The sequence below is a fragment of the Quercus lobata genome, chromosome 12, assembly GCF_001633185.2.
Source record: "Quercus lobata isolate SW786 chromosome 12, ValleyOak3.0 Primary Assembly, whole genome shotgun sequence".
Lineage (NCBI taxonomy): Eukaryota > Viridiplantae > Streptophyta > Magnoliopsida > Fagales > Fagaceae > Quercus > Quercus lobata.
In genome coordinates, this window is record NC_044915.1 from 37,518,202 (window position 1) to 37,542,888 (window position 24,687).

At 34.3% G+C, this 24,687-nt stretch overlaps 2 protein-coding genes across 4 annotated transcripts; both read left to right on the forward strand.

Moving 5' to 3' along the window:
• Positions 1 to 343: 343 nt before the first annotated feature.
• On the forward strand, positions 344 to 11,771 carry LOC115971947 (alcohol dehydrogenase-like 2). 2 transcript variants are annotated; one of them, XM_031092066.1, is made up of 10 exons: positions 344 to 499; positions 622 to 761; positions 876 to 922; positions 1,048 to 1,373; positions 3,042 to 3,124; positions 3,582 to 3,657; positions 4,275 to 4,339; positions 6,554 to 6,649; positions 11,071 to 11,232; positions 11,598 to 11,771. In XM_031092066.1, exons 1-10 carry the CDS (start codon positions 448 to 450, stop codon positions 11,712 to 11,714), a joined length of 1,164 nt encoding a protein of 387 aa, XP_030947926.1. In that variant the 5' UTR covers positions 344 to 447; the 3' UTR covers positions 11,715 to 11,771. The 2 variants fall into 2 exon arrangements, with proteins under 2 accessions (XP_030947926.1, XP_030947927.1); XM_031092067.1 differs by lacking the exon at positions 11,598 to 11,771 and having other exon boundaries at positions 11,067 to 11,225.
• A 4,218-nt stretch (positions 11,772 to 15,989) lies between these two features.
• On the forward strand, positions 15,990 to 22,093 carry LOC115971946 (alcohol dehydrogenase-like 1). Of its 2 annotated transcripts, XM_031092064.1 has the most exons (10): positions 15,992 to 16,255; positions 16,382 to 16,521; positions 16,639 to 16,685; positions 16,784 to 17,109; positions 18,602 to 18,684; positions 19,272 to 19,347; positions 20,371 to 20,435; positions 20,688 to 20,783; positions 21,462 to 21,623; positions 21,778 to 22,093. In XM_031092064.1, exons 1-10 carry the CDS (start codon positions 16,204 to 16,206, stop codon positions 21,892 to 21,894), a joined length of 1,164 nt encoding a protein of 387 aa, XP_030947924.1. In that variant the 5' UTR covers positions 15,992 to 16,203; the 3' UTR covers positions 21,895 to 22,093. The 2 variants fall into 2 exon arrangements, with proteins under 2 accessions (XP_030947925.1, XP_030947924.1); XM_031092065.1 differs by lacking the exon at positions 21,778 to 22,093 and having other exon boundaries at positions 15,990 to 16,255; positions 21,446 to 21,612.
• The last annotated feature ends 2,594 nt before the right edge of the window (positions 22,094 to 24,687 follow it).

Consider the following 24,687-nt stretch of genomic DNA (forward strand, 5'->3'; position numbering starts at 1 on the left):
TTTAAGTAAAGGAAAAAGTTAGATACAGTTAAAAAAATTGTGCATATATTTTATCCTTTGACCCATATATATATATATATATATATATATAATATTATTAATTCTATTTTATTTAAAAAGCAAAGGAATAGGAAAATATATATATTCTTTTTAAATTCTAATCCACCAAAATAAATAAAAGTGACATTAAAATCTGTAACATATCTCTTTTTAAATTCTAATCCACCAAAATAAATAAAAGTGACATTAAAATCTGTAACATATCTCACAATATTTGACTTATGTAACTCAACTCTTCATATATGTAAGGAAGAGAACAACAAACTCACATAGACAGATCAACTGAAAAGAAAGGTAGAAAGAAGATCAAAGTAAAGAACTCTCTCATCTCTCTGAGCTTTGGTCAATTGGAGAAGTCATAGAATCTATTTTAATTCATCCATTGCCATGGAGAGCAATAGCAAATCAGAAACAGCAGGAAAAGTTTTAAGATGCAAAGGTTCTTTTGCTTCATTTACATTCCATTCCTATTAATTTATCAGCTTTAGTTTCTATAATTTCTAGACTATTTGGATCTAAATTATTAACTATATGTTGTTTCTTTGTTTGCAACCCAAACAGCTGCAATTTGCAGAAATCCGGGAGAGCCACTTGTGATAGAGGACATTGAAGTAGACCCACCAAAAGCTTGGGAGATTCGGATCAAAATTATATGCACAACCCTCTGTCACACTGATATCACCTATTGGAAAATGAAAGGAGTAAGTTCTTCCCCACCATAGAAATAACAAATAGTGCACCTATTTAGTCTACTCAATACTATCCATCGTAAATTATCAAAAGTTTTAAATGGAATTAGTGCATTATCTCTCAAGGGACTTGTTGCAGCTTTTCCAAGAATTTTTGGGCATGAAGCAGTGGGGTAATTTTATATAACTCCACCTATCCTTATTTCCATTTCCTGAATGGTTATTCTTCATATAAGTTTCTAGCTTGTGTTATAGTTTTGGCTTTTTAGTTACATTCAATTTCTTTCTGTGGTGATAGTGTTGTTGAAAGTGTGGGAGAGCATGTAGAAGAATTTATAGTGGGGGATACAGTGTTGCCGGTGTTCCTACCGAATTGCAATGAATGCAGAGACTGCAAGTCTCAAAAGAGCAACCTTTGCACAAAATTTCAGAACAATTATCCCCCTAATATGCCTAGGGATGGCACTAGCAGATTTAGAGACATGAATGGTGAGATTTTGCACCATTTCTTGTGGGTGTCTAGCTTCACTGAGTATACAGTGGTAGATGTAACCCATGCTGTGAAGATTACTCCTGAGATTCCAGCTGATAAGGCTTGCTTGCTTGGTTGTGGCGTGTCCACAGGTTAGTCTCTGTAAATTTCTACATGAATTGATAACACACATTTTATAGACCATCAAATTGATAGGGCTGTACTAGGAAGTCATTGCCTTTGTCCTTTTTTTTTTTGGCTATATTTGGCCAGAGTTTCGGATTGTACAATCTTTCAAAGAGTTTCAATGGAGTAACATTTTTCTGGTCGGATTCAACCGAATAATTGTTTCCTCTGGTTAATTATTTTGAAACTAATTAATAATTGAAAACTGGAGTACAAAATCGTAGTTGTCTGTGAAGCATAAGCAACCAGCAATCAAGTGGTGGCCAAGAAATAGAGCAGAAAGACTTTGATAATCGATAACCACCGATGACTTGAATCAACCGGTCGGCCGTTGTGGTAAAGTCACTTTGCTGAATGTTGCTTTGCATAGAGCAAGTCTAGGTCATATTGGCAATTTTATTTCCGGGCATCGGATAAATTTGGATTTTGGCCAAAAATAGTTGAATATAGACCACGACCAACTAGGCACTAGCTATGTTGGGTGAAGTGGTATCTTCCCCTTAGCAAAAGGGTGAAGTGGTATCTCCTCCTCATGGTCATTTGTTCGAACCTAGATTGAGCTTAGAGTAGAGTTTAGGTTATCAAGATTTCTAAACTTTACATATCTCCCCCTTGCCATAAGGGCTTGGCTGTATCATGAGCTCATGTTTGTTCATTTCAGCACAATTCACTACACAAGTTTAGGTTATTAGAATTTATAAAATATAAGGGGCCACAATTCACTACACAAGTTGGAAAGTTTTATAAAGTATTAAAAAAGTTTTTTGGCTTCTTTTTTTTGTCTTTTTCTTTTTTCTTTTTCCAAATAATCTAAAACTTTTAGCTTTTTTGAAAATAAATTAGTTTTTGATTTTTTATCACAAACATTAAAGTTATCAAAAATATTATCTTTTGATAGAAACTATACAAATAAATTACCACAAATAAGATGTTTTCTATATGAATAATTAGTCAAATAGTTTTTTTTTTAAGAGAGATTTTCAACTTATGACGTCCACTCCTGATAATAGATTTTTTATTCAACCATAAAAAATTTTATTAGTTGAGCTAACTAGAATCCACCAAATAGTTTCTCAATATAAAAAAGATTTATATTTTGATAAGGAAAATTTTGGATTACAGGAAATATATTGTGTCACAAATAATATCATTATCATTAAATTATTGCTTAAACACCCATTAATGTTAATAAAATAAAATAAAATGTTGTAATTGTTATAAAAAAGATTGTATCTATTAAATTTGTGTATGTGTGCGGTAGCATTACTCGAAAGTCGAAACCATCTTTCAAGAGTCAATCACACTTCTTCAAAAAAAAAAAAAAAAAAGAGTCAATCACACCTATCATGTTACCACCAACCATCAAAATCATTGATGCCCGCACCACCAAGCCTTTTATGGTGAGCCCCACAGTCCACTAATTGTGTTGTCAACTTGTAAAATTATTAAAATAATAATAATTGGATCACATGATGTTTAAAATCTTTTGGTTCCCTACATTTTTTTTTTTTTTTCCAATTTTTCTGTGTTATTTGCGAAGTGGAGGAGGTTACTACCAAAGTTATAAACAGGTTCCTATATAATTTTTTCTTTTTCTTTTAAAAGCTTCTAAACAGGTTCTCCTGTGGTTGCAGGAATTGGAGCAGCGTGGAAGGTAGCTGAGGTGGAAGAGGGATCCACGGTGGCTATCTTTGGGCTTGGACCAGTTGGACTTGCGGTATGTAAGTAAAAGTTTAGGATTACAAAAATGTTCACACTTTTTTGTCATAATTGTGATGCGATAGAGTGTGTTTAGAAAAAAAGTGTAATAGAATGTGATTGGATTCCAAATATCCTTAAAATATTGCAACAAAATCAAGATTCAAGACACGACAAAAGAGACCCAAAAAACAAAAAAAAAAACAAAACCAAGATGAAAAAATGATACAAAACGTTCTGAACAAATTTGATCATTACAGAATACAGACAAATCAAGATTGGGCCAACTAGGTGACTTTTTACAAGTTATAGGATTTTTTAAGATCGCAGATGGTGACTTTTCGCAAAGGAAATGGATATCAAAATCCAGTAAATAATTGATACCGAAATGGGAAAAAAATTAAAAAAAGAACTACTACCTATAACAAAAGTCATTGTAATTTTAAATGAATTTATGAAGCACAAATTGATAACAGGTTGCGGAGGGAGCAAGACAAAGAGGAGCTTTAAAGATTATTGCTGTTGATTTGAATCCCGAAAAATCCGACATAGGTAAGCTGTCTATTAATTGATCTAAGGTTTCCTATTATTTTCAACATTACCATATATCATACTTCTTTTGTCCCAAATTGTTGATCTTCTTTTTCATTTTGGAATGTCTCAAAATGAAGTATTTCTTTCTAAAATTAGTAAATAAAATTTCTATTTTACCTTGATTTTATTTAAAAAGTCAAATTTTTATTTTATTTTATTGTTTATTGTTTAAATTAATGATGGTAGTTTTAAAAATTTGTACATTTTAATTAACAAACAATGCATTAAATGTTGTTCCAGTAAAAAAATTGATGTTCTAAACATGACCAACATTTTGGGACGGAATGAGTATATAATATATTCAAGTTAAAGTTCAATCCATAATTTAAATTGGATTCTAATTGCACTTAATTTTGTATTAAATATCCTTTTAATCAAACAATAATTTGATGTGAAATACGTTTAAATTTTCAATTCATGCTAAGTATCATTTCTATGCATATATAGGGATTATAAGTTTTTTTTTTTTTTTGGGAAAAATATAAGCTAGTAGTAATTATTATTATTATTTTTTTGAAACCGCTAGTAGTACTTAAAAGCTCAACAAGGTTGTCATTTTATTTTCATCTATGCAGGAAAAAAATTTGGAGTCACTGATTTTGTAAACCCTAAAACCTGTGGAGAAAAGCCAGTCAGCGAGGTAGGGATTCCTTTTTAATAAAAGGGTTGTGTTAATGGGTACCGTAAGGTGCTCGTTAATAACAATTTTTTGCAGCATCCTTTCTACTTTTTTCAGCCTCTTGGCATTTTTGACGATTTTTAGCAGTTTTTTTTTTTTTTTGGTACAACCATTTTAATAATTTTTTGTCCTTTTATTAAATGGGACTCATATAGGAAAATCTTAACAAACACCGCACGGTTATTGCTAACATTTCTCTTAATAAAATTATCTTTAGGATTATTTACTAACGTTCAGTTTTCAAATGATTTTGAAAGAATAAGCCCCTCCAATTAATGTGTTGCATACTTGCATAGAAAAAGGTTTTTATAGCCTGGTAGGTGAGGGGCACCTTTTAAAGTGCAAAACAAAGCTATAAACGGAATCGCACATCATATTTCATTTTTGATTTAACTCATGAAGGAAAAAACAATAAAACATATTAGTTGGCATAAACAGGTAAAAGTTCATTATGTTGTTGGCAGGGACGGAGCTATGCTTTGGCATTTGGGGGGCAATGCCCCCCTACTTTTTTGGAAATTTGATTTATGCATATATATATATATATATATATATATAGACACAAGTTTAATATTTGACTCCAAAATATATGAACTTAGCTCCCCTCCAAAATATTTACAAATTACCCCATGAAACATCCCAAAAAAAATAAAAATCAACTGACCTTTCTTTTTGCCCAATTGCCCCAAGAATAATTGAAAAACCGTTAGCCAAAACCTTAAAACCAGAAAAACAAACCACAGTCCGCTCTCTGTGATGTGTTGTGTGAGGAAGAGACTCTAGCTACTTTGCCCCTTTTTTTAATTATATGAAACCCAGTCTCCGTCTCCCAGCTCTTGCTTGTCTCTCTGCTTGTATGCAGTGACAAAGTATAGAACTAGTAGTAATGCGGATAGTAACTGACATTTCTCAATATTCAAGTATAAAGGTGTGGCCTCTAATATTTAGACCAAAAAAGAAAAGAAAAGGTTTTTAATAAAAACAAACTTGTGGCTATCGTTAGAGGACTAGAGTACTGGGTAGTGCTGTAGAGACTAATAAGAAGAGGAAAAAAAAAGAAAGAAAAGAAATTGGTTGTTTGTTTGACTTTTGTGGTCTTAGGACAATAGAAAGAGGTTTTGTGCAGAACAGATTCACATGGTGATTCAAAATAGTAAGTTAGGAAAGGTTTGAAAGAATTTAGAAAAGTAGCATCTCGAGTTTTTAAAACTCGAGATCCATATTAGAACTCGAGTGCTAAAGACTCGCGTTCTGAGTGGGCAAATGCCACATAGATCTCGAGTCTTTAAGACTTCAGTTTTATGCAAAAAATTTAACCTATAGTGGCGTTTTTAAGCCTTACAGTGACGTTTTAAAGCCCTATAGCGGTGTTTTTCTGCAAAATTTTTTGTAAGTACCAGGTTTAGGGTGCCCTATAGTGACGTTTTTAATCCCTATAGTGACGTTTTAAAGCCATATAGCGGCGTTTTTTGCAATTTATGGAAATCGAGTCTTTAAAACTCGATTTTTAGCGCACTTTTTTTTCTCCAAATCGAGACTTAAAAACTCGAGTTCCAAGATGGAACTCGAGTTTTAGATACTCGAGATGTTATTTTTCAAAATTGTTTTGAAATATGACAATTAACTAAATTTTTTAATATTTATTGTTATTTTAAAAAAAAATTCACAATAGAAAAGTTGTTTACTTTTGTAATGAATTGTTAATATTAATATTGTTGTGACTTTATTATCAATGAATTATTAACATTAAATTTGTTAGGTTATGTGGGCATGTTTATTTGGGTTTTTGTTTGGGATTAATTTCGTGGGGAATGTTGTGGATTTGAGTGTCCGTAGCATTATTCAAAGAAAAGTTATAAATAATTCATAAACTAATAATGATGATTTAGTGTTGCTAGCCTCTAGTGTTGATGTCCTAATTTTTGAAAATCCTAAAATAAAATCATGAAAAATCACCAACAATGAAATTGGTATTAGTTTATATATTGTAGTGTGATTTTGGATTGCATTTACAAATATGAGATTATGATGTTAATGAACATGATAAAATTCAATAAGCTTACATTAAGCTTGCCCCCCCTAGGTTCGAAGTCTGGCTCCATCCCTGGTTGTTGGATTGTATTGTATTGTACGTGCTCATTTGGAGATTCCATTTTTTGTGACATTGATAATCAGGTAATTAAGGAGTTAACAAATGGGGGTGCTGACTATTGCTTTGAGTGTATCGGATTGGCATCATTAATGCAAGAAGCTTTTCTAAGTAGCCGAAAGGTTCTTTCTCTCTCGCAACTTCTACTCTTTGTTTGATATGGTTCCCTGTAAATCTTTTTATTTTTATTTTAGAAGATGGTTCCTGTTAATCTGATAGAATCATAGAACCATATAACGAGGAGGAGTAGTTCTAGGGTCCGTTTAGATATAATTTATTTTGCTGAAAACTAAAAACACTGTAACAAAATAATTTTTAAATGTGTGAATAGTGCCGTGAGACCCATTTTTAATATTTTTTTCCTGAATAAAGTGATTGTGGGTCCCATGAACAGTGTGTGAACAGTACATAAACCGTGCGTGAATAGTAACTTTGTCTCCGCACAGTGTAATCACGTGCATGAACAGTACCGATTACTGTTCACAAGCGCTGAAAAAAAAAAGTAAAAAAAAAGAGAGAATGCAAGACGTGCAAACGCATAAACGCAAATGCGGATCCAAACTACACCCTAGTGCCACAAAAAAAGACACAATTTGTGTCACAACTCGCATGTGGTTGGTGAAGGGATATCTCCACAACTCGCCATGTGTCAAGTTATGGCATAAGTTGTGCCTTTTTTTTTTTTTTTTTTTGAGACACTAGACTTTTTCTATAACGAGAGAATCCATAAGTTTTGGTTACTGTCTTACGCCAAGAAGTTGCAGAAGGCACATAAGATATGACAGTTTAGTTTACTCGGTGTAAGATAATCCTAAAATCCACCATACATCATAAATGCGATGTGTAATGTGTCCATAGAGAAAGTGGTGTGTGCAATATATATATATATATATATATATATATATATTTTTTGATACAAAGCTTTGACTTGTACAAACAAAAGAAATTGGATTACAACAAAGATGACAGAGACAACGAACACAAAACTACCCATTACAATCAGCTTGAACCAGCTCAAGCAAAACAGAAGGATAATCCCCCACCCAAACCTGGGAAGCTTCATTAACTCTAGCTATATGAGCTAACTCATGGGCAACTTTGTTGTACTCCCTTTTCAAATGTTTGATCTTCTAACTAGAGAAAGAACTCAGCAAAGCAAGAATTCCTTGATACAAATGACTGAGACTACCATCCACAAATTTCGCAGTAATATCATTGACAGTAGATACAACATCTGACTCAATTATAACTTGAGATATCTTCATGTTATGAGCAAGTAAAACTCTAGCCTCCACAGCAAGAGCTTCCACTTCAGCTACTGAAAAATGGCCTTGGAAATATTTGCAGCAAGCTGCTATAACTGCCCCACAAGAGTCTCTAATAATAGCCCCAACACTAGAGTTTCTCCCATCCACCGATGTCGCCCTATCAACATTCACCTTGAACACTCCAGAAGGCAGAGGAGTCCACCCACCATTTTCAGCATCTTGATTCTTATTCAACGCCACCCTTGCCATCCTATACTCATGCAGATATCTAATGGCAAAACCCCAAATATGGCTCGGCAATCTACAAATTGACTCAAAAACAACAGAATTTTTGTTATGCCATATCGACCAAGCAACGACAAAAAACATTTCAAGATCTCGGACTGATCTTTTATCAAGGATTTGCAGCGCAACATCAGAAACATCATACAACTCCTGCCCATTCTCATCAAAATGGATATCCCAACAATCCCAAACCCTCTTCGCCACTTCACAGCAAATGATAGAATGAAAAATTGACTCCACCTCTCTTCCGCAGCAAAGACAAAGATCAGTCTCTCCAATACTTCTTTTCTTCAAATTCACCATAGTTGGAAGGGCATCTACACATGCTCTCCAAGCAAAGATTTTGATCTTTGATGGAATATTTAGGTGCCAAACCTTCTTCCACAACCGCTCCCTAGGATCCCTGCAATAGCTTTCTCCTTCTTCAGACGAATCCACCATACTGAGAGCTACATAATAAGCACTTTTGACGGTAAAAATGCCCTTCATATTTCCAGCCCAAATAATTTTATCCTCCAGAAGATTATAACTGATTGGGATATTAAGAATCGTTTTTGCTTCAAAGGGCAAGAATGTTGACTTAACAAGATCGGCCCTCCATCTTCTAGTATCATAATCAATTAGAGCTGAAACCATGGGATAATCATCAAAACTACAAGGTGGAGAGACCACCTTATAAGTTGTGGGGGTAGGCAGCCACTTGTCTTTCCATATATGGATCAACTTTCCATTGCCAACTCTCCAACGCAAACCCCTTTTAACAACCTCAAGCCCTTGCATTATGCTCCTCCAAGCATAGGATGGTCTAGATCCCAAACTAGCATTGAGGACATCTCCATGGGGATAGTATTTAGCTTTATAAACTCGAGCTACTAGAGAGTTTGGGTTCATAAGAAGCCTCCAACCTTGCTTTGCTAGCATGGCAAGATTGAAAGCCTGAAGGTTTCTAAAGCCCATCTCACCCTTAAGCTTAGATTTGCACAATCGCTTCTAACTCACCCACGCAATTCTTGATTCCTGTCCACGTTGCCCCCACCAAAACTTTCTCATCCTACCCTCTATATCATCACACAAACCCTTAGGTAATTGAAAACAACTCATAGTATACGTAGGGATAGCCTAGACCACCGCCTTAATGAGGATCTCTCTACCCCCTATAGATAGAAGTTTTTCCTTCCACCCTACCGACTTTCTTCCCACCCTTTCTTTAATCTTTGCAAAAACTTCATTCTTTGATTTTCCAATAATAGAGGGGAGACCCAAATACTTACCATGCCGAGAATCTTGCATAGGCCCTAAAATCTCCAAAACCTCATTTTTCTTTTCCTCCTCTGTGTTGGCACTAAAGAAAACCGAGGACTTATCTGTATTGATTTTCTGACCCGAGGCAGCTTCATACAAACGAAGAATTTCAATTAACTGTTGACATTCTTGGCTATTGGCTTTACAAAAAAGTAAACTATCATCCACAAAAAAGAGATGTGTAATCTTAGGGCAGCCTCTGCAAATGGATAAGCCACTGATCAACTAATTTCTTACAGCCTTACTAATAAGAGAAGAAAAACCATCTGCACAAAGTAAGAACAAGTAAGATGATTGGGGATCTCCTTGACGAAAACCCCTCGATGGAATAATGTTACCATAAGCTACACCATTAATAAGCACAGAGTAGGAAACAGAAGTAATACAATGCATGATCATACAAATCTAGCTATCATGAAAGCCCAATTTTTTCATAACCTGTTTAATGAAGCCCCATTCCACCATATCATAAGCCTTGCTCATATTCAATTTAATTACCATATAGCAATCCCTACCATCTCTTTTGTGGTCTAGATAATGCATGAGCTCAAAGGCTATAAGAACATTATCAGTTATAAGCCTCTCAGAAAGAAAGACACTTTGATTTTCAGATATTATATGAGAGAGGACTAATTTGAGGCGATTTGCTAAGACTTTAGAAATAAGTTTATAGATCACATTGCTTAGACTAATTGATCTAATTTTAGTCATTTTAGCTGGATTGTTAGTTTTTGGGATAAGCGTAATGAAGGTTTTATTTATATCAGTCATAGAAATATTGGAATTTAAAACATTTAAAACCATTCCCACAACATCATTACCCACAATATCCCAATATTTTTGATAAAAGATAGCTGGCATACCATCTGGGCCGGGAGACTTGGTCGGATGCATCTGCTTTAGGGCAGCTTCAATCTCATCTCTTGTGAACTGCTTGATCAAACATTGATTCATTTCATTTGAGACTTTAGGATCAATAGCTTCAACCACCTCCAGTATCTTCTCAGGATGGGAAGTCATATAAAGTTTCTCAAAATATGAAACAGCCACTTCAGGCACCTCCAAAGCTGAGTCTCTCCAAATATGGTGTGTGCAATATTGCGTGAAAGTAAGGAATTGATGAAATAAACAAATGTGGTGGTTACTGTTCTAAATTAGTTTTTTTTTTTTTTTTTTAATTTTTATATGGTGGTAATTAAGAATACTTCATTGATTCATTATAAAAACTAAATTGTTTGCCTGTTTAAAATACCAGGTTCTACCACCATATACCCTTGACATAATAGTTATTTAACAAGTATAAGTTCTTATAGGGTGGAAAATGGGAGATAAGGGCTAAAGTTCAAGTTTCTAGGAAAAAGTTTTACACATATATACACTTAGATCGTGTTGAGATTTTTATTTTAGAATAATTTCTAATAATAATAATAATAATAATAATAATAATAATAATAATAAAATACCAGGTCTTTCACAATGCATACTCAAATTATCCAAATGCAGTAATAAAAAAAACATCAGAAGGATGCGTATCAAAAATCACAAAGTTTTCAGCTTGTTCAACACCCTTTAACCTTCTAGCAAGTGTATCAGCACACTTGTTGCCTTCCACTGACTATCATTTAATTTCCTATTCGTTTTGGTGTTGAAGCATTTATTGACTCAAAAATTGGTTTTGCTAAAGTCAGGGTTGGGGAAAGACAGTGATACTTGGAGTGGAGATGCATGGCTCGCAACTAAGTCTCAACCCCTATGAGTTTCTTCGCGGCAGAAGCGTGATTGGTACATTGTTTGGAGGTATCAAACCCAAATCTGATATCCCTCTCCTCGCCAAGAAATACCTAGACAATGTATGTTGACATTATTCCACTAATTTACGTTGGTTGCCCTCTTAATTAATTTCAGTTTTTCCCATTTTAATTCAATAGTATTGCTCTTTTTTGTTTGTTGCTGAATTCTTCAATAGTATTACTCAAAATTATTATATATCTATGGGCTATGTCTTAATCGAATAATTTATATCATATCAAATTATTAACTAATAACTCCCATTCTTAAAATTATTATTGTATAACTACCAAGTCCGGAGAAAAGAAAGTGTAGGATAAATATTGGCACTCTTATATGGTTTACATCAATCAAGCAATCGCTACTCATGGTGTTGATCATGATTTTGAATATAATGTGCTACTAGTGATGTGTGTTTGTGCTGCAGGAGCTTAGTTTGGACGAGTTCATATCTCATGAATTGAGCTTTCAAGACATAAACAAAGCCTTCGAATTGCATCAAGAAGGAAAGAGCCTTCGTTGCATTATATGGATGGATCACTAGATTGTACTGACGGAACGGAGCCAAGGAGAAGCGAGAGGGGTCAGTTCAGTTGCCCCTCCTGAACTCCTCAAAAGTTCATCCATCATGGTACTGTGTTATGTTTTGATAGGCCTCGTCAATGGGCCGGGCTGGGCCGGCCCGACCCGTTTTTACTTGACCCATGGGTCTAATGGGCTGAGCTTAACGGGCTGTTGACTAGTCAATGGGCTGGGTCGGGCCGAGCTGAATGGAAAAACCCTAGCCCATGGCCCTACCCATGGGCAATGCCCATTTGGGCTTTAACGGGCTGGGCTAGTGAGGTGGGTTTAATGGGTTACCCATGGGCATTTTTAACAGGTCTTTAATGGAGTTATAAAAATTTAACCAAAAAAATTATAATTATATATTATTACAAACTATCAAATTGAACAATTAAATCTACTAAAAAGATTCTATTAAAAAAAATACTAAGACATACCTCTTAAAAAGGTACTAAAATAAGACTAATTAACTTTTATTGATAAGAATAAATAAGTACATTGAATTAAATATCAACTCTTAAAGGAAATATTTGAAGAATAAAATATCAATTCTTAAAGGAAATATATGAAGAATCAAATATCAACTCATTAAGGAAAGAATTTCTTCCAACCAACAGTAAGCTTTTTTTTTTTTTTTTTTTTAAGGAATTTCTTCTATAATTGTAACTTGTAAGGAAAGAATTGGAATTTATCAAAGGAAAGAATGACTTTCTTTCCAGAGGCACAGAGGTAGGGCAACAGTCATCGTAGTAACTTTGTTTTAAAAATCAAAGCTACTAGACTAATACCAAAACATATATTTATTATGCATATTGTATCACAATCATTCCAAATATTTAGTGGTTAGGTGTGTGGTCTTAAAGTTTTTATAATGTCTAAAGTTCAATCCCTCACCCACCCAACCCCCAAATTATTTTGTTATAAATTTTGGGCAATGAGTCAGGCTAACGGGTCGGGCTACTGGGCTGGGCTAACGGGCCGGCCCATCGGGCGCCCATGGGTAAAGAAACCAACCCATAGCCTGTCTCATTGGGCTACTGGGCTGCCCACGGGTTTCAATATTACCGGGTTGGGCTGCCCATTAGCCTGGTGGGCTAGCGGGCTACTGGGCCAGCCCATGGGTCATGGGCTATTTGATGACCCTTATGTTTTGATTATAAAGATAGAAGTTTATTTACTCCATGTATAAATGTACAAAACGTTGTTAACGAATAACTTCTGGTCAATGATAAGATGTATTTAATATATTATTAAATAATATTTTTATACATTTTTCAAAAAATATAATCAAATTGTACAATATATATCCAAAACCCATAATGAATTTGTATGTTTAAGCTAATGAATAATTGACAAGTGTATTTTAAAAGAATGGTAGGAATTTAAAGACCCTAGTAGAATACTCTAGGAATTCTAGAAAATATGAATATGAACTCCAATTTTAATTACTTTAATAACTCTTTTATAAAAAAATTTCTAAACTAAAAAAATGAATATTTTTGGTAGGAATGCCTTGAAATTTAAAGACAATGTCAAGAGCAAGCCATACGTGACCAACAATCAACGCCTTCTCGAACGATGCGGGCTAATTATAACTTCTTGTAACGGACCCTAGATTGATCTGGCTCTTATGGGCTCATGAGAGTGAGCCAATTATTCCCTTAGGCTGGTGGCTTCTTTTGGGTCAGCATCACCTAAAATTTTATTTTCTAAAATTATATAATAACAAACTTCTTTAGTGCTCGAAATGCTGAAACAAATACCTACATTGTCATAAAAAATTTCAGGTCTTTTAGAACGAAACCTTTTCTCTCTCCGTAGAACTGTAAATGTAGGGAAGTTTGTGAGGGTTCAAATTCCGTCGTATCACTGCCATAACAACAAGTTAACGACTGCCATAAATCAGCTTGGCATGTTAAGTGACCAAAGTAATGACCATCCAGCAATAACACTTTTCATGAACTTTTTAAAATGTGATTAAGGAAGCTTGATAAGGTCAAGCTTATCACATGGAGGTGGGGACGATGAAGATGACCACCTCTAATTTCTCAACCATTTATTTTTAAAGAAAAAGTTGAGGACATTTTTCGAGTTCATTAGTAAAATCAATATAAAGTAAAATAATATAGAATAAGTTTAGAGACACCAGGTTTTTATAGACGTGGCAAAACGGGCAGGTCGGGTGGGGTTCGGGTCGGGTCATTCGGGTTTGCGGGTTAAACGGGTCACGGATCAAAACGGGTCATTTTTAAAACGGGTCAATCGGGTTGCGGGTCAAACGGGTCGCGGGTTGAGTCGGGTCATGAGTCGGGTCGAGTTGACCCGTATTTTTCAAACAATTTTTTTTTTTTTTTTGGAAATAAATGCAATCTGTCAATTGTTTATGAGTTCCTTAATTGTGATTAGATTCTCACTAGTGATATTGTTACCAATTACCACTAAACACTTGAATTGATACCCAAATTTGGTGCAACTCCTATTCCAGCTTTCTAGAAACTAATCTTGGTATAATCTTCAATCTATTTAAAGTAGGAAGAGAAAATAAAGGTGGCAAGTAAAAAATAACAAACTATAATGGAGTACATAACATATTAAATAAAAAAGAATAAGTAAATATTTTATAAAAATTACACCTCAATCTAAATCTACTCAACATTGGTAAACGTGGCAAAACGTGCGGGTCGGGTTCGGGTTCGGGTCGGGTCAATCGGGTCGCGGGTCAAAACGGGTCATTTTTAAACGGGTCAATCGGGTTACGGGTCAAACGGGTTGCAGGTCAAACGGGTCGGGTCAAAACGGGTCTGACCCGTTTTGCCATGTCTAGGTTTTTATATAATGTGAAAATGTTTGTCCTCTGCTCACAATTTATTCCCTCAACAAGTTATTAAAAAAAAGAAGAAGATAGCATTGATAACAAAATTAAGAAAATAAGTTCTCAATGGTCAATCATTACATACCTAGGGAACAAAAGTTTGGCCACCCAATTTTTTTCACAACATATTGAGATTTGCAAGTTATAAATGGTGAACAATAGAAATAATGTTAATAATAGGCTTACATGAGGGTGGTTGTCCATGACTTATTACTTATTTCTCAATGCATTTTTTTAAGAGGTTGTGTTATATTGGCAAAGTTAAGAAAACAAAGCATTACATAATACAGTAGGTTTTCCCTGTATACCGTTTTCCCGATGAAAATAAAATTAGGTATGGAAATTGGATGTACTACCAAGTACCAACCCACCAAACCTGTAATATATGCAAATAACAAACTAAGACTCTCTTCTTTGTTGTACAAATTTTAGATGATTCTTTTGTTCCGTTGGAAAATTTTATGTTTAAATGGTTTATGTTTTTTTTTAGATAGTTATAATATACTGCTAATCCCGTAGTTTGAACATTTTCCTCTCCTAAATCGCCCTTAACAAAGGGATTAATGGTTTGTTTGAATTGAGGGAGAGAGAAGAGTAAAGTAGATTTGATTTAAAATTAACCTATTTTCAACCAATTTTACTCTACTTCCCTTAATTCCCCCTCTTTCAACCTCCGTCCAAATGGGGTATAAGTTTTTTTTTTTTTTTGAGAATACTAAATATTTTTAACACACACACGGGGAGAGAAGAAAAGATTTTAAAGAAATTTAAAGTGGTGTATATCCAAAAGAACCTAACTTTTAATTATACAGCACAAGTTTTAAACCTCTTTAACTCACACTCATTTTCCAATGAGGGATTCACCCACTATTTTTTCTTTTGAGAATACTAAATATTTTTAATACATACACGAGGAGAGGGGAGAAGATTTTAAAGAAACTTACATTAGTGTATAGTATTGATTGTTATAGAATCATGTAACAATAACAACAACAACAACAATAATAATAATAAAAAGAATGTGAGTGATTAATATAATGGAGATTTGTATTTTAAACTCAGTCATACCGTGTGGGTCATCCGTAGTGTATCTTGCTCTCGTACCAAGAATCATCATATTTTCATTCTCAAACGAATCATCAATTTTTTTTTTTTTTTTTTTGAGAAAGAAGAATCATCATATTAGTTGGACATTAAAATTTCTTTTATTAAAAAACACTCCATTATAAAAATTCAGATTATATATCATATTATTAATTAATAGACTCCTATTAAATTTCTAACAAGTGCTATTTAATCTAAGTAAAGGAAAAGGTTAGGTACGGTTAAAAAAATTGTACATATATTTTATCCTTTGACCCAAATATATAGTATTATTATTATTTTTTTTTGTTGAGAATCCACCGACCCAAATCAATTTTATATCAAAATCTGTACGTGTTTCACAATGTTTGACTTGCAGAACAGAACAACAAACTCACATAGACAGATCAATTGAAAAGAAAGGTAGAAAGAAGATCAAAGCAAAGAACTCTCTCATCTCTCTGAGCTTTGGTCAAGGAGAAGTCATAAAATCTAGTTTAATTCATCCATTGCCATGGAGAGCAATAACAAATCAGAAACTGCAGGAAAAGTTTTAAGATGCAAAGGTACTTTTGCTTCATTTACATTCCATTTCTATTAATTCATCAGCTTTAGTTTCTATCTTTTCTAGGCTCTTTGGATATCTATTATATATTAACAACATTTTGCTTCTTTGTTTGCAACCCAAACAGCTGCAATTTCCAGGATTCCGGGAGAGCCACTTGTGATAGAGGACATTGAAGTAGACCCCCCAAAAGCTTGGGAGATTCGGATCAAAATTTTATGCACATCCCTGTGTCACACTGATATCACCTTTTGGAAAATGAAAGCAGTAAGTTCTTCCCCACCATAGATATATCAAATATATGGCTCTCCTATTAAGTCTACTTATTACTATCCAACGTAAATTTCCAAAAGTTTTAAATGGAATTAGTGCATTATTCTCTAGGGACCTGCTGCAGTTTTTCCAAGAATTTTTGGGCATGAAGCTGTTGGGTAATTTTATATAACTCCACCTATCCTTATGAATTATCATTCTTCATATGAGTTTCTAGCTTGTGTTATAGTTTTGGCTTTTTTTTGGTGATATATAGTGTTGTTGAAAGCGTGGGAGAGAATGTAGAAGAATTTACAGTGGGGGATACAGTGTTGCCAGTGTTCCTACCGAATTGCAAGGAATGCAGCGACTGCAAGTCTCAAAAGAGCAACATTTGCTCAATATTTGAGAACAAATTTTCCCCTGAAATGCCTAGGGATGGCACTAGCAGATTTAAGGACATGAATGGTGAGATTTTGCACCATTTCTTGTGGGTGTCTAGCTTCTCTGAGTATACAGTGGTAGATGTAACCCATGCTGTGAAGATTACTCCTGAGATTCCAGTTGATAAGGCTTGCTTGCTTGGTTGTGGAGTGTCCACAGGTTAGTCTTTGAAAATTTCCACTTGAATTGACTACATACTTTTTGTGGACCATCAAATTGACAAGGGCCGCACTAGGAAGTTAATATTGTCATTTGTGTTGTTCGTTTTTTGTCTATATAATATTTTTGGCCAGAGTTTCGGATTGTACAATCTTTCAAAGAGTTTCAATGGAGTAACATTTTTCTGGTTGTATTCAACCGAATAATTGTTTTCTTCTCTGGTTAATTATTTTGAAACTAATTTATAATTGAAAAATGGAGAACAAAATCGTAGTTTTCTGTGAAGCATAAGCAACCAGCAATCAAGTGGTGGCCAAGAAATAGAGCAGAAAGACTTTGATAATCGATGACCACCGATGACTTCTAGAGTTATATCAACCTGTCGGCCATTGTGGTAAAGTCACTTTGCTGAATGTTGCATTGCATAGAGCAAGTCTAGGTCGTTTTTGTAGTTTTATTTCCAGTCAATTAGTGAAATTTGGATTTTGGCCAAAAAGTAGATAAGGGCCACAACCTACTGCCATGTTTGGTGAAGTGGTACTGGTATCTTCCCTTGTCATGAAGTCTTGGAGGTATTTATGGGCTCGCTTTCGTTAGTTGGCTTTCGTTGGATTAAGTCTTGAGGGTGGGTTTGGGGGTAGAATTTATGTTATTAAGGTTTTTAAAGTATTGAGTTTTAGTTAGCTTAATTGGTAAAGTTTTTTATTCTTGAATAAAAGATATGGAATTTAATCCTTACCTACATAAAAAATCGATTGGTATCTTGGTCTGATGATAAAAAATTATAAGTTAAAACAATCTCTCATAAAAAGGGGGGTTTAGAGTATTAAGAAAAAGGCTTTTGGCCTTTTCTTTTTGCTTTCAAATAATCTAAAACTTTTAGCTTTTTTAGAAAAGAATAAAGCTAGTTTTTTTTTCAAATAATCTAAAACTATATATCTTATATATTTTTTTTTAAAAGCTAGTTTTTATTTTTTTTTTTTCAAATAATCTAAAACTATGTCTATATCTTTTGAAAAAATAACATTGACTATACAAATAGATAACTGCAAATAAGATGTTTTCAGATCTTCAATTAGTCAAATAGTTTCTCAAAAGAGAGAAAGATTCAAATTTTGATACATCAATTTTTGGAATATGTATATTGCGTGCCACAGATTATATCATTATCATCATCATTAAATTATTACTTTAACTTTATAATTAATGTTAATAAAATAGTAATAATATTTCTCTAATTATTATTATTATTATTATTTGTGGTAACCGTAGCATTATTTGAAACCATTATTCAAGAGTTAATCAGACCTGTCATGTTACCACCAACCATCAAAATCATTAATATAAATCATGATGCCGCACTACCTACCTACCCTTTTTTGGTGATTCCTACACATCCAGTAAAATTGACTAATTGTGGTGTTAAATTGTAAAATTATTAAAAAAATAATAATTGGATAACTTGGTGGAATTGGATAACCTGTGGTTGCAGGAATTGGAGCAGCGTGGAAGGTAGCTGAGGTGGAAGAGGGATCCACGGTGGCTATCTTTGGGCTTGGACCAGTTGGACTTGCGGTATGTAAATAGATTTATTGATCTCAATGACTAATATGGATTTTGCTCAAAGTTTCAAGTCCACAGTTGGTCCATGGACGGTGCATTCGTAGCTTTACGTATATATATATATATATATATATATATATATTTAAATTAGGTTAAAATACAATTTCTATATTTTATATATATATATATATATATATATAAATCCACAGCTAGACCAGGTTGGGTTCCAATATCAATAAAGCCCCAACAAATCAAGACACAACACAAGGGACCCAAAAAAGAAAAAACAAAACCAAGATAAAAAAAAAAAAATACAAAAGGTTCAGAAAAAATTTGATCATTCTACCGACATTAGGCCAATTAGGTGACTTTTTAGAAAGTATAGAATTTTTTAGGTCGCAGATGTCTTTTCTCAAAGGGAATGGATATCAAAGCCACTTATCAATTCGTTCCACTAAATAATTTTTTTTTTTTTTGAGAAGCAGTTCCACTAAATAATTGATACCGAAATGGGAGAAAAAAACAGTGAAAAAAATAATTACTACCTAACAAAAGTCAATAAAATTTAAATGAATTTAAGAAGCACAAATTGATAACAGGTTGCGGAGGGAGCAAGACAAAGAGGAGCTTTAAAGATTATAGCTGTTGATTTGAATCCTGAAAAATTCGACATAGGTAAGATGTCTATTAATTAACCTAAGGTTTCCTGTTATTTTCTGCATTATCATTTATCAATATATCATACTCCTTTGGTTCCAAATAGTTGGTCTTCTATTCCATTTTGGAATGCCTCAAAATGATGTCCTCTTTCTAAAATTAATAAATAAAATTTTTAACTTACCCTTTACTTTATTAGAAAAGTCAATGCCATTCTTTTTCTATAGTTTAAACTAATGAGAGTTATTTTAGAAACTTGTACATTTTAACTGACAAATAATGGATTAAATGATGTTCCGGTAAAAAGTTTGATTTTCTGAACATAAGCAACATTTTGGGATGGAATGAGTATAAAAATATAGGCTAAATTGCAAACTATACCCCTATAGAATTGTTGGATTCTAATTTAATGCAAAATTAAAGTGCAATTAGAATCCAATTAAACTACACCCCTATTTTACTTCTGAAGGTTGGAGGTATTTGGAATTTACACCCTAACGTTTTAGAATTTGGATTTTACCTTCCTAAAATTTGGAGGTGTTTAGATTTTACTTCATAAAATTTCGAGATTTTTGGATTTTACACCTTAAAGTTTCAGAATTTAAAAATATAAAATCTAAGCATCCCTAAACTTTAGAATAAAAGTTCAATCTAGAATTTAAATTGGATTCTAATTGGACTTTAATTTTGTATTAAATATCATTTTAATTGAACAATAATTTGATGTCAAATTCCTTTAAATTTTCAATTCATGCTAAGTGTCATTCCAATTAAACTTTAATTTTGAGCCAAATATAATTACATGAAATTTCATGCATTTAAACTTATAATATGCTATATATATAATTGTAATTATTTTTAATTGCATCTAACATGTAGGGATTATAAGCTTTTTTTTTTTTTTTTTTTTTTTTTTTTTTTAAGGAGAAATGTAAGCTAGTAGTTATTATTATTATTATTATTATTATTATTATTTGTTCTGAAACTGATAGGAGTATTTAAAAGCTCAACAAGGTTGTTATTTTATTTTAATCTATGCAGGAAAGAAATTTGGAGTTACTGATTTTGTAAACCCTGAAACCTGTGGAGAAAAGTCAGTCAGTGAGGTAGGGATTTCTTTTTAATGAAATTATTATTATGATTATTTACTAATGTTCAGTTTTCAAATGGTTTTGAAAGAATAAGCCCCTCCAACGTGTTGCATAGAAAATGCTTTTTATTATAACCTGGTAGGTGAGGGGCACCTTTTAAAGTGCAAAACAAAGCTATAAAGTTCTGAAGTTCATTCTGTTGTCGGATTGTATTGTATTGTATGTGCTCACTTGGAGTTTTCCATTTTTTGTGACATTGATAATCAGGTGATTAAGGAATTAACAAATGGGGGTGCTGACTATTGCTTTGAGTGCATCGGGTTGGCATCATTAATGCAAGAAGCTTTTCTAAGTAGCCGAAAGGTTCTCTCTCTCTCTCTCAACTTGTGTTTTTTTTAGAGAAAAAAAAAATAGAAAAACACTTGTCCAAGGAGATAGCGTGTATCTATATATAACTCAATAGTTAGGGTAAGGATTTGAATCCTAAACATCTCATGATTTATGTTTGATATGTTCTTACTAATCGCTTTTTTTTTTTCTTTTTTCTCTCTCTCTCTCTCTCGAAGATGGTTCATATTGATCTGATAGAACCATGGCATCTTTTTATGGTTCAGGTGGTTCATATGCTAACATTATTAATTAATTTTCATTCGTGCAAATGAGAGAATCCGTAAGTTTTGGTTGCTGTCTTACTCCAAGAAGTTGCAGAAGGCACATCAGATGACAGTTTACTTGGTAAAAGATAACCCTAAAATCCACCACGCATCATACGTGTGATGTGTAATGTGTCCATAGGGAAAATAGTGTGTGCGTTGCGTGAAAACAAAAAAAAAAGTAAACAAATTATTGTAGTGGTTGCTGACCAAATTAGCTTTTTTTTTTTTTTTAGGTAATAAAGGATACTTCATTAGAAAAACTAAACTGTCTGGGTTGTTTAAGACACTTGTTACCAAATTAGTTGTGACTATCATTTAATAATTTCCTATTCGTTTTGGTGTTGAAGTATTTATTGATTCAATGATTAGTTTTTGATAAAGCCAGGGTTGGGGAAAGACAGTGATACTTGGAGTGGAGATGCATGGCGCACAAGTGAGTCTTAACCCCTATGAGTTTCTCCGCGGTAGAAGCATGATTGGCTCATTGTTTGGAGGTGTCAAACCTAAATCTGATATCCCTGTCTTCGCCAAGAAATACCTAGACAATGTATGTCGACATTATTTCACTTATTTACTCTGCACGCAATATTGGCATTCTTTTATGGTTTACATCAATTATCAGGCAATCACGTACTACTCATGGGGTTGCTCATGATTTTGAATATACTGTGTGCTACTAGTTATGTTTGTTTGTGCTGCAGGAGCTTCGTTTGGACGAGTTCATATCGCATGAATTGAGCTTCCAAGACATAAACAAAGCCTTCGAATTGCATCAAGAAGGAAAGAGCCTCCGTTGCATTATATGGATGGATCGCTAGACTGGACCGCTGCCTATGTTGTACCATGTTGTTAATGACAACAGAGGAAATTCATGATACTGTTAAACAATAAGTTGTTTACCATTTAAGATGAAGTCACTCTTCATTATTTTAATTGAATAATGTTCTCAATTGAAGTTCTTCCTGCGAGAAAAAAAAAAATAATGTTATGCAATGTACGCTCACTAAATTTGGGTCATTTTTTAATTTAGTTTATAAGGTTTAAAATTTCAAATTTAGTCCACAATTGTTTACACAATGTCATCTTTTTGTCTTTAATAATGTGACAGTTAAATACTAAATAAGTACCTGAAATGTCACGGGACTTATAAAGTTATAATTTTATGCAATGTACGCCCACTAAATTTGGGTCATTTTTCAATTTAGTTTATAAGGTTTAAATTTCAAAATTAGTCCATGATGACTGTAAGATTTGGGTCCCTTGCCAAATCGTGGATGGATTTAGGCCCAAAAAACCCAAAAAAATGAATTTATAGAGAGTGGATTGGAAAACTGGGCTAGAATGAGTTGGACAACAAATAAGATAGATTCGAATGACAAGAAGAAGAAAATGGACAAGTTTTAATTGCAAAAAATCGTCCTCGGCAAGGTCCGAAGAGATTAGTTCTTATGTATTACTCTTAAGTTTAGTTACAATTTTGATTCCTGACTACTACAGTGTTTCTCTCTTGATTTCTCGATCCCTTCTTCATGAAAGGTTTCTTTCATTATATAGTTCCCTTTAGACAATCTTAGCCCTCCATTTGTATACCATCCAAGCTTTTACTTGAGTGCTTGTCCTATCGGACACTCTCTCAGGCTCTCTATGCGTTGGGGTAGTCAATGCAGCACTGTTCAGGGTCTTCTCCACATTAATGCAGCCAGAAAGTTAGCTGCAAAATATTCAATGCGGTGGTAGCAGCTTTCTCCCTAGATATTTTAGGATTCCTCCCTGCCCTGCATTCCTGTAATGCATATTTGTATCAACAGAACTTTCCTGGAGTGCTCCCTTGGATGGTAGACTGGCTCTTCTGACTCCAGCTTTGATTAGCTGAAGAGGTATTCGTACTCGGCCTACCCTTCAGGACCATTGTGATCAAAACTAACTTCTTCATTCACTAATTTGGGCTCCCTTCACAATGTTTTTCCTCCTCGGCTTGGACTTTAGGCATAATACACACATGGATATTGAGCCCCTGGGCTCAATACCCCTACAATGACTTACACAATGTCATATATTTGTCTGTTAAATACAAGATAAGTACCCAAAAGGTCAAAGAATTTATAATTCAATGACATTGTTTGCTCTCTTCTCGAGAGAAAAAAATAAGGCATTGCTTGCTCTCCTTTTTAAGAACTCCATATCAAGAATTACTTTTCTAGTGATTATAATGAGTGTTTTTAGAATACGCATGTGTGTGTGTGTGTGTGTGTGTGTGTGTGTGTGTGTGTGTTTTAATATGTTCAAACTTTAAATAGACTTTCATTAAACTAGAGACTTTCATTAAACTAGACCAAAGTCCAAAACAGATACATCTTTTGTTACTTGATGTTCGATGATGGGTGGGATATCCTTAACCCAGATAACACTATCATTCACAAACTTTGCATTCCTAGCCATTAGATGGGCAGCCATATTGTTTGTTCTACGAACATAGCTGGCTTTCTATACTTGGACGTTACATTTCTGACTCTGTATACTTTCAATAATCATCTAAATAGAGATTGGAGGGGGGGGGGGGGGGAAGGGGAACTACAGCCCGTCAGCGCATCTGTCACCCCTTGCGCATCTCCTTCCAGCACAATGTGCTTCAACCCGAGGTCCCAAGCTAATAGCATTCCCTCTTCAAAGGCCTTAGCTTCCACTTCCAAAGCTCCCAGCGGTAAGTCCAACCTCTTGCTCATCACTCCCATGATTTCGCCCCTTTCGTTTCTGATTACAATCCTAATGCCACAGCTGCCTGACTCTTTAAACACCGCCCCGTCCACATTTACTTTATACCAACCTTCACTCGGAGGGTCCATCTTCCTGTTCTCAGTGGGGCAGGTTGTTTTGGGGCACCTAATTGCTCACTGAATTCCTCAATAAGAGCATTGGCTTTCGTCACAATCCTTCTCGCTTCTTTGCATTTTCCTTCAAATTTTGCAGCATTCCTATTCTTCCAAATGCACCACGCTATGCACGCCAGACACTCTAGCTCTCCTTCTTTTCGATCTTTCCAAAGCTTCCATACCACATCAATGAAGTCGCGATGAGAGTGGCAGCCCCTCGGTAAAGATATCTTAGCTTCCTTCCATACCGCTTCTGCCATCCAGCAATCCTACAAGGCATGTCCTGATGATTCAACCATACCACACAGCCCATACTCATCTCCCTTGGACACCTTCCGAAGACAAAGGCAAAAATCAATAGGAAGAATATTCTTACAAGCCTTCCACATAAAGTGTCTAACTTTACTTGGGTACTTTAATCCCCAAATAGCCTTCCAAAATTCCTTTTTCTTATTCAGATTTGATTCCCCACTTCTTGCCCCTTTGCCTTTTCCTTCCACCAGCCACCTGTGTGCTACATGGTAGGCACTTTTCACCGTGAAATTACCTTTTTTGGTCCATGCCCAGACCAAGGCATCATCTGACAAACTTTGGCTTATTGGGATGCTCAAAATAGCCTCAGCTTCATGGGGTAAGAAGCTATTTTTCACAACACTAGTATTTCACCTCCTAAATTCTCGGTCTAGAAGAGTCTCCACTAGTTCATCTTCGAAGTTTTGAGGCCGAGGGCTTACTACCATG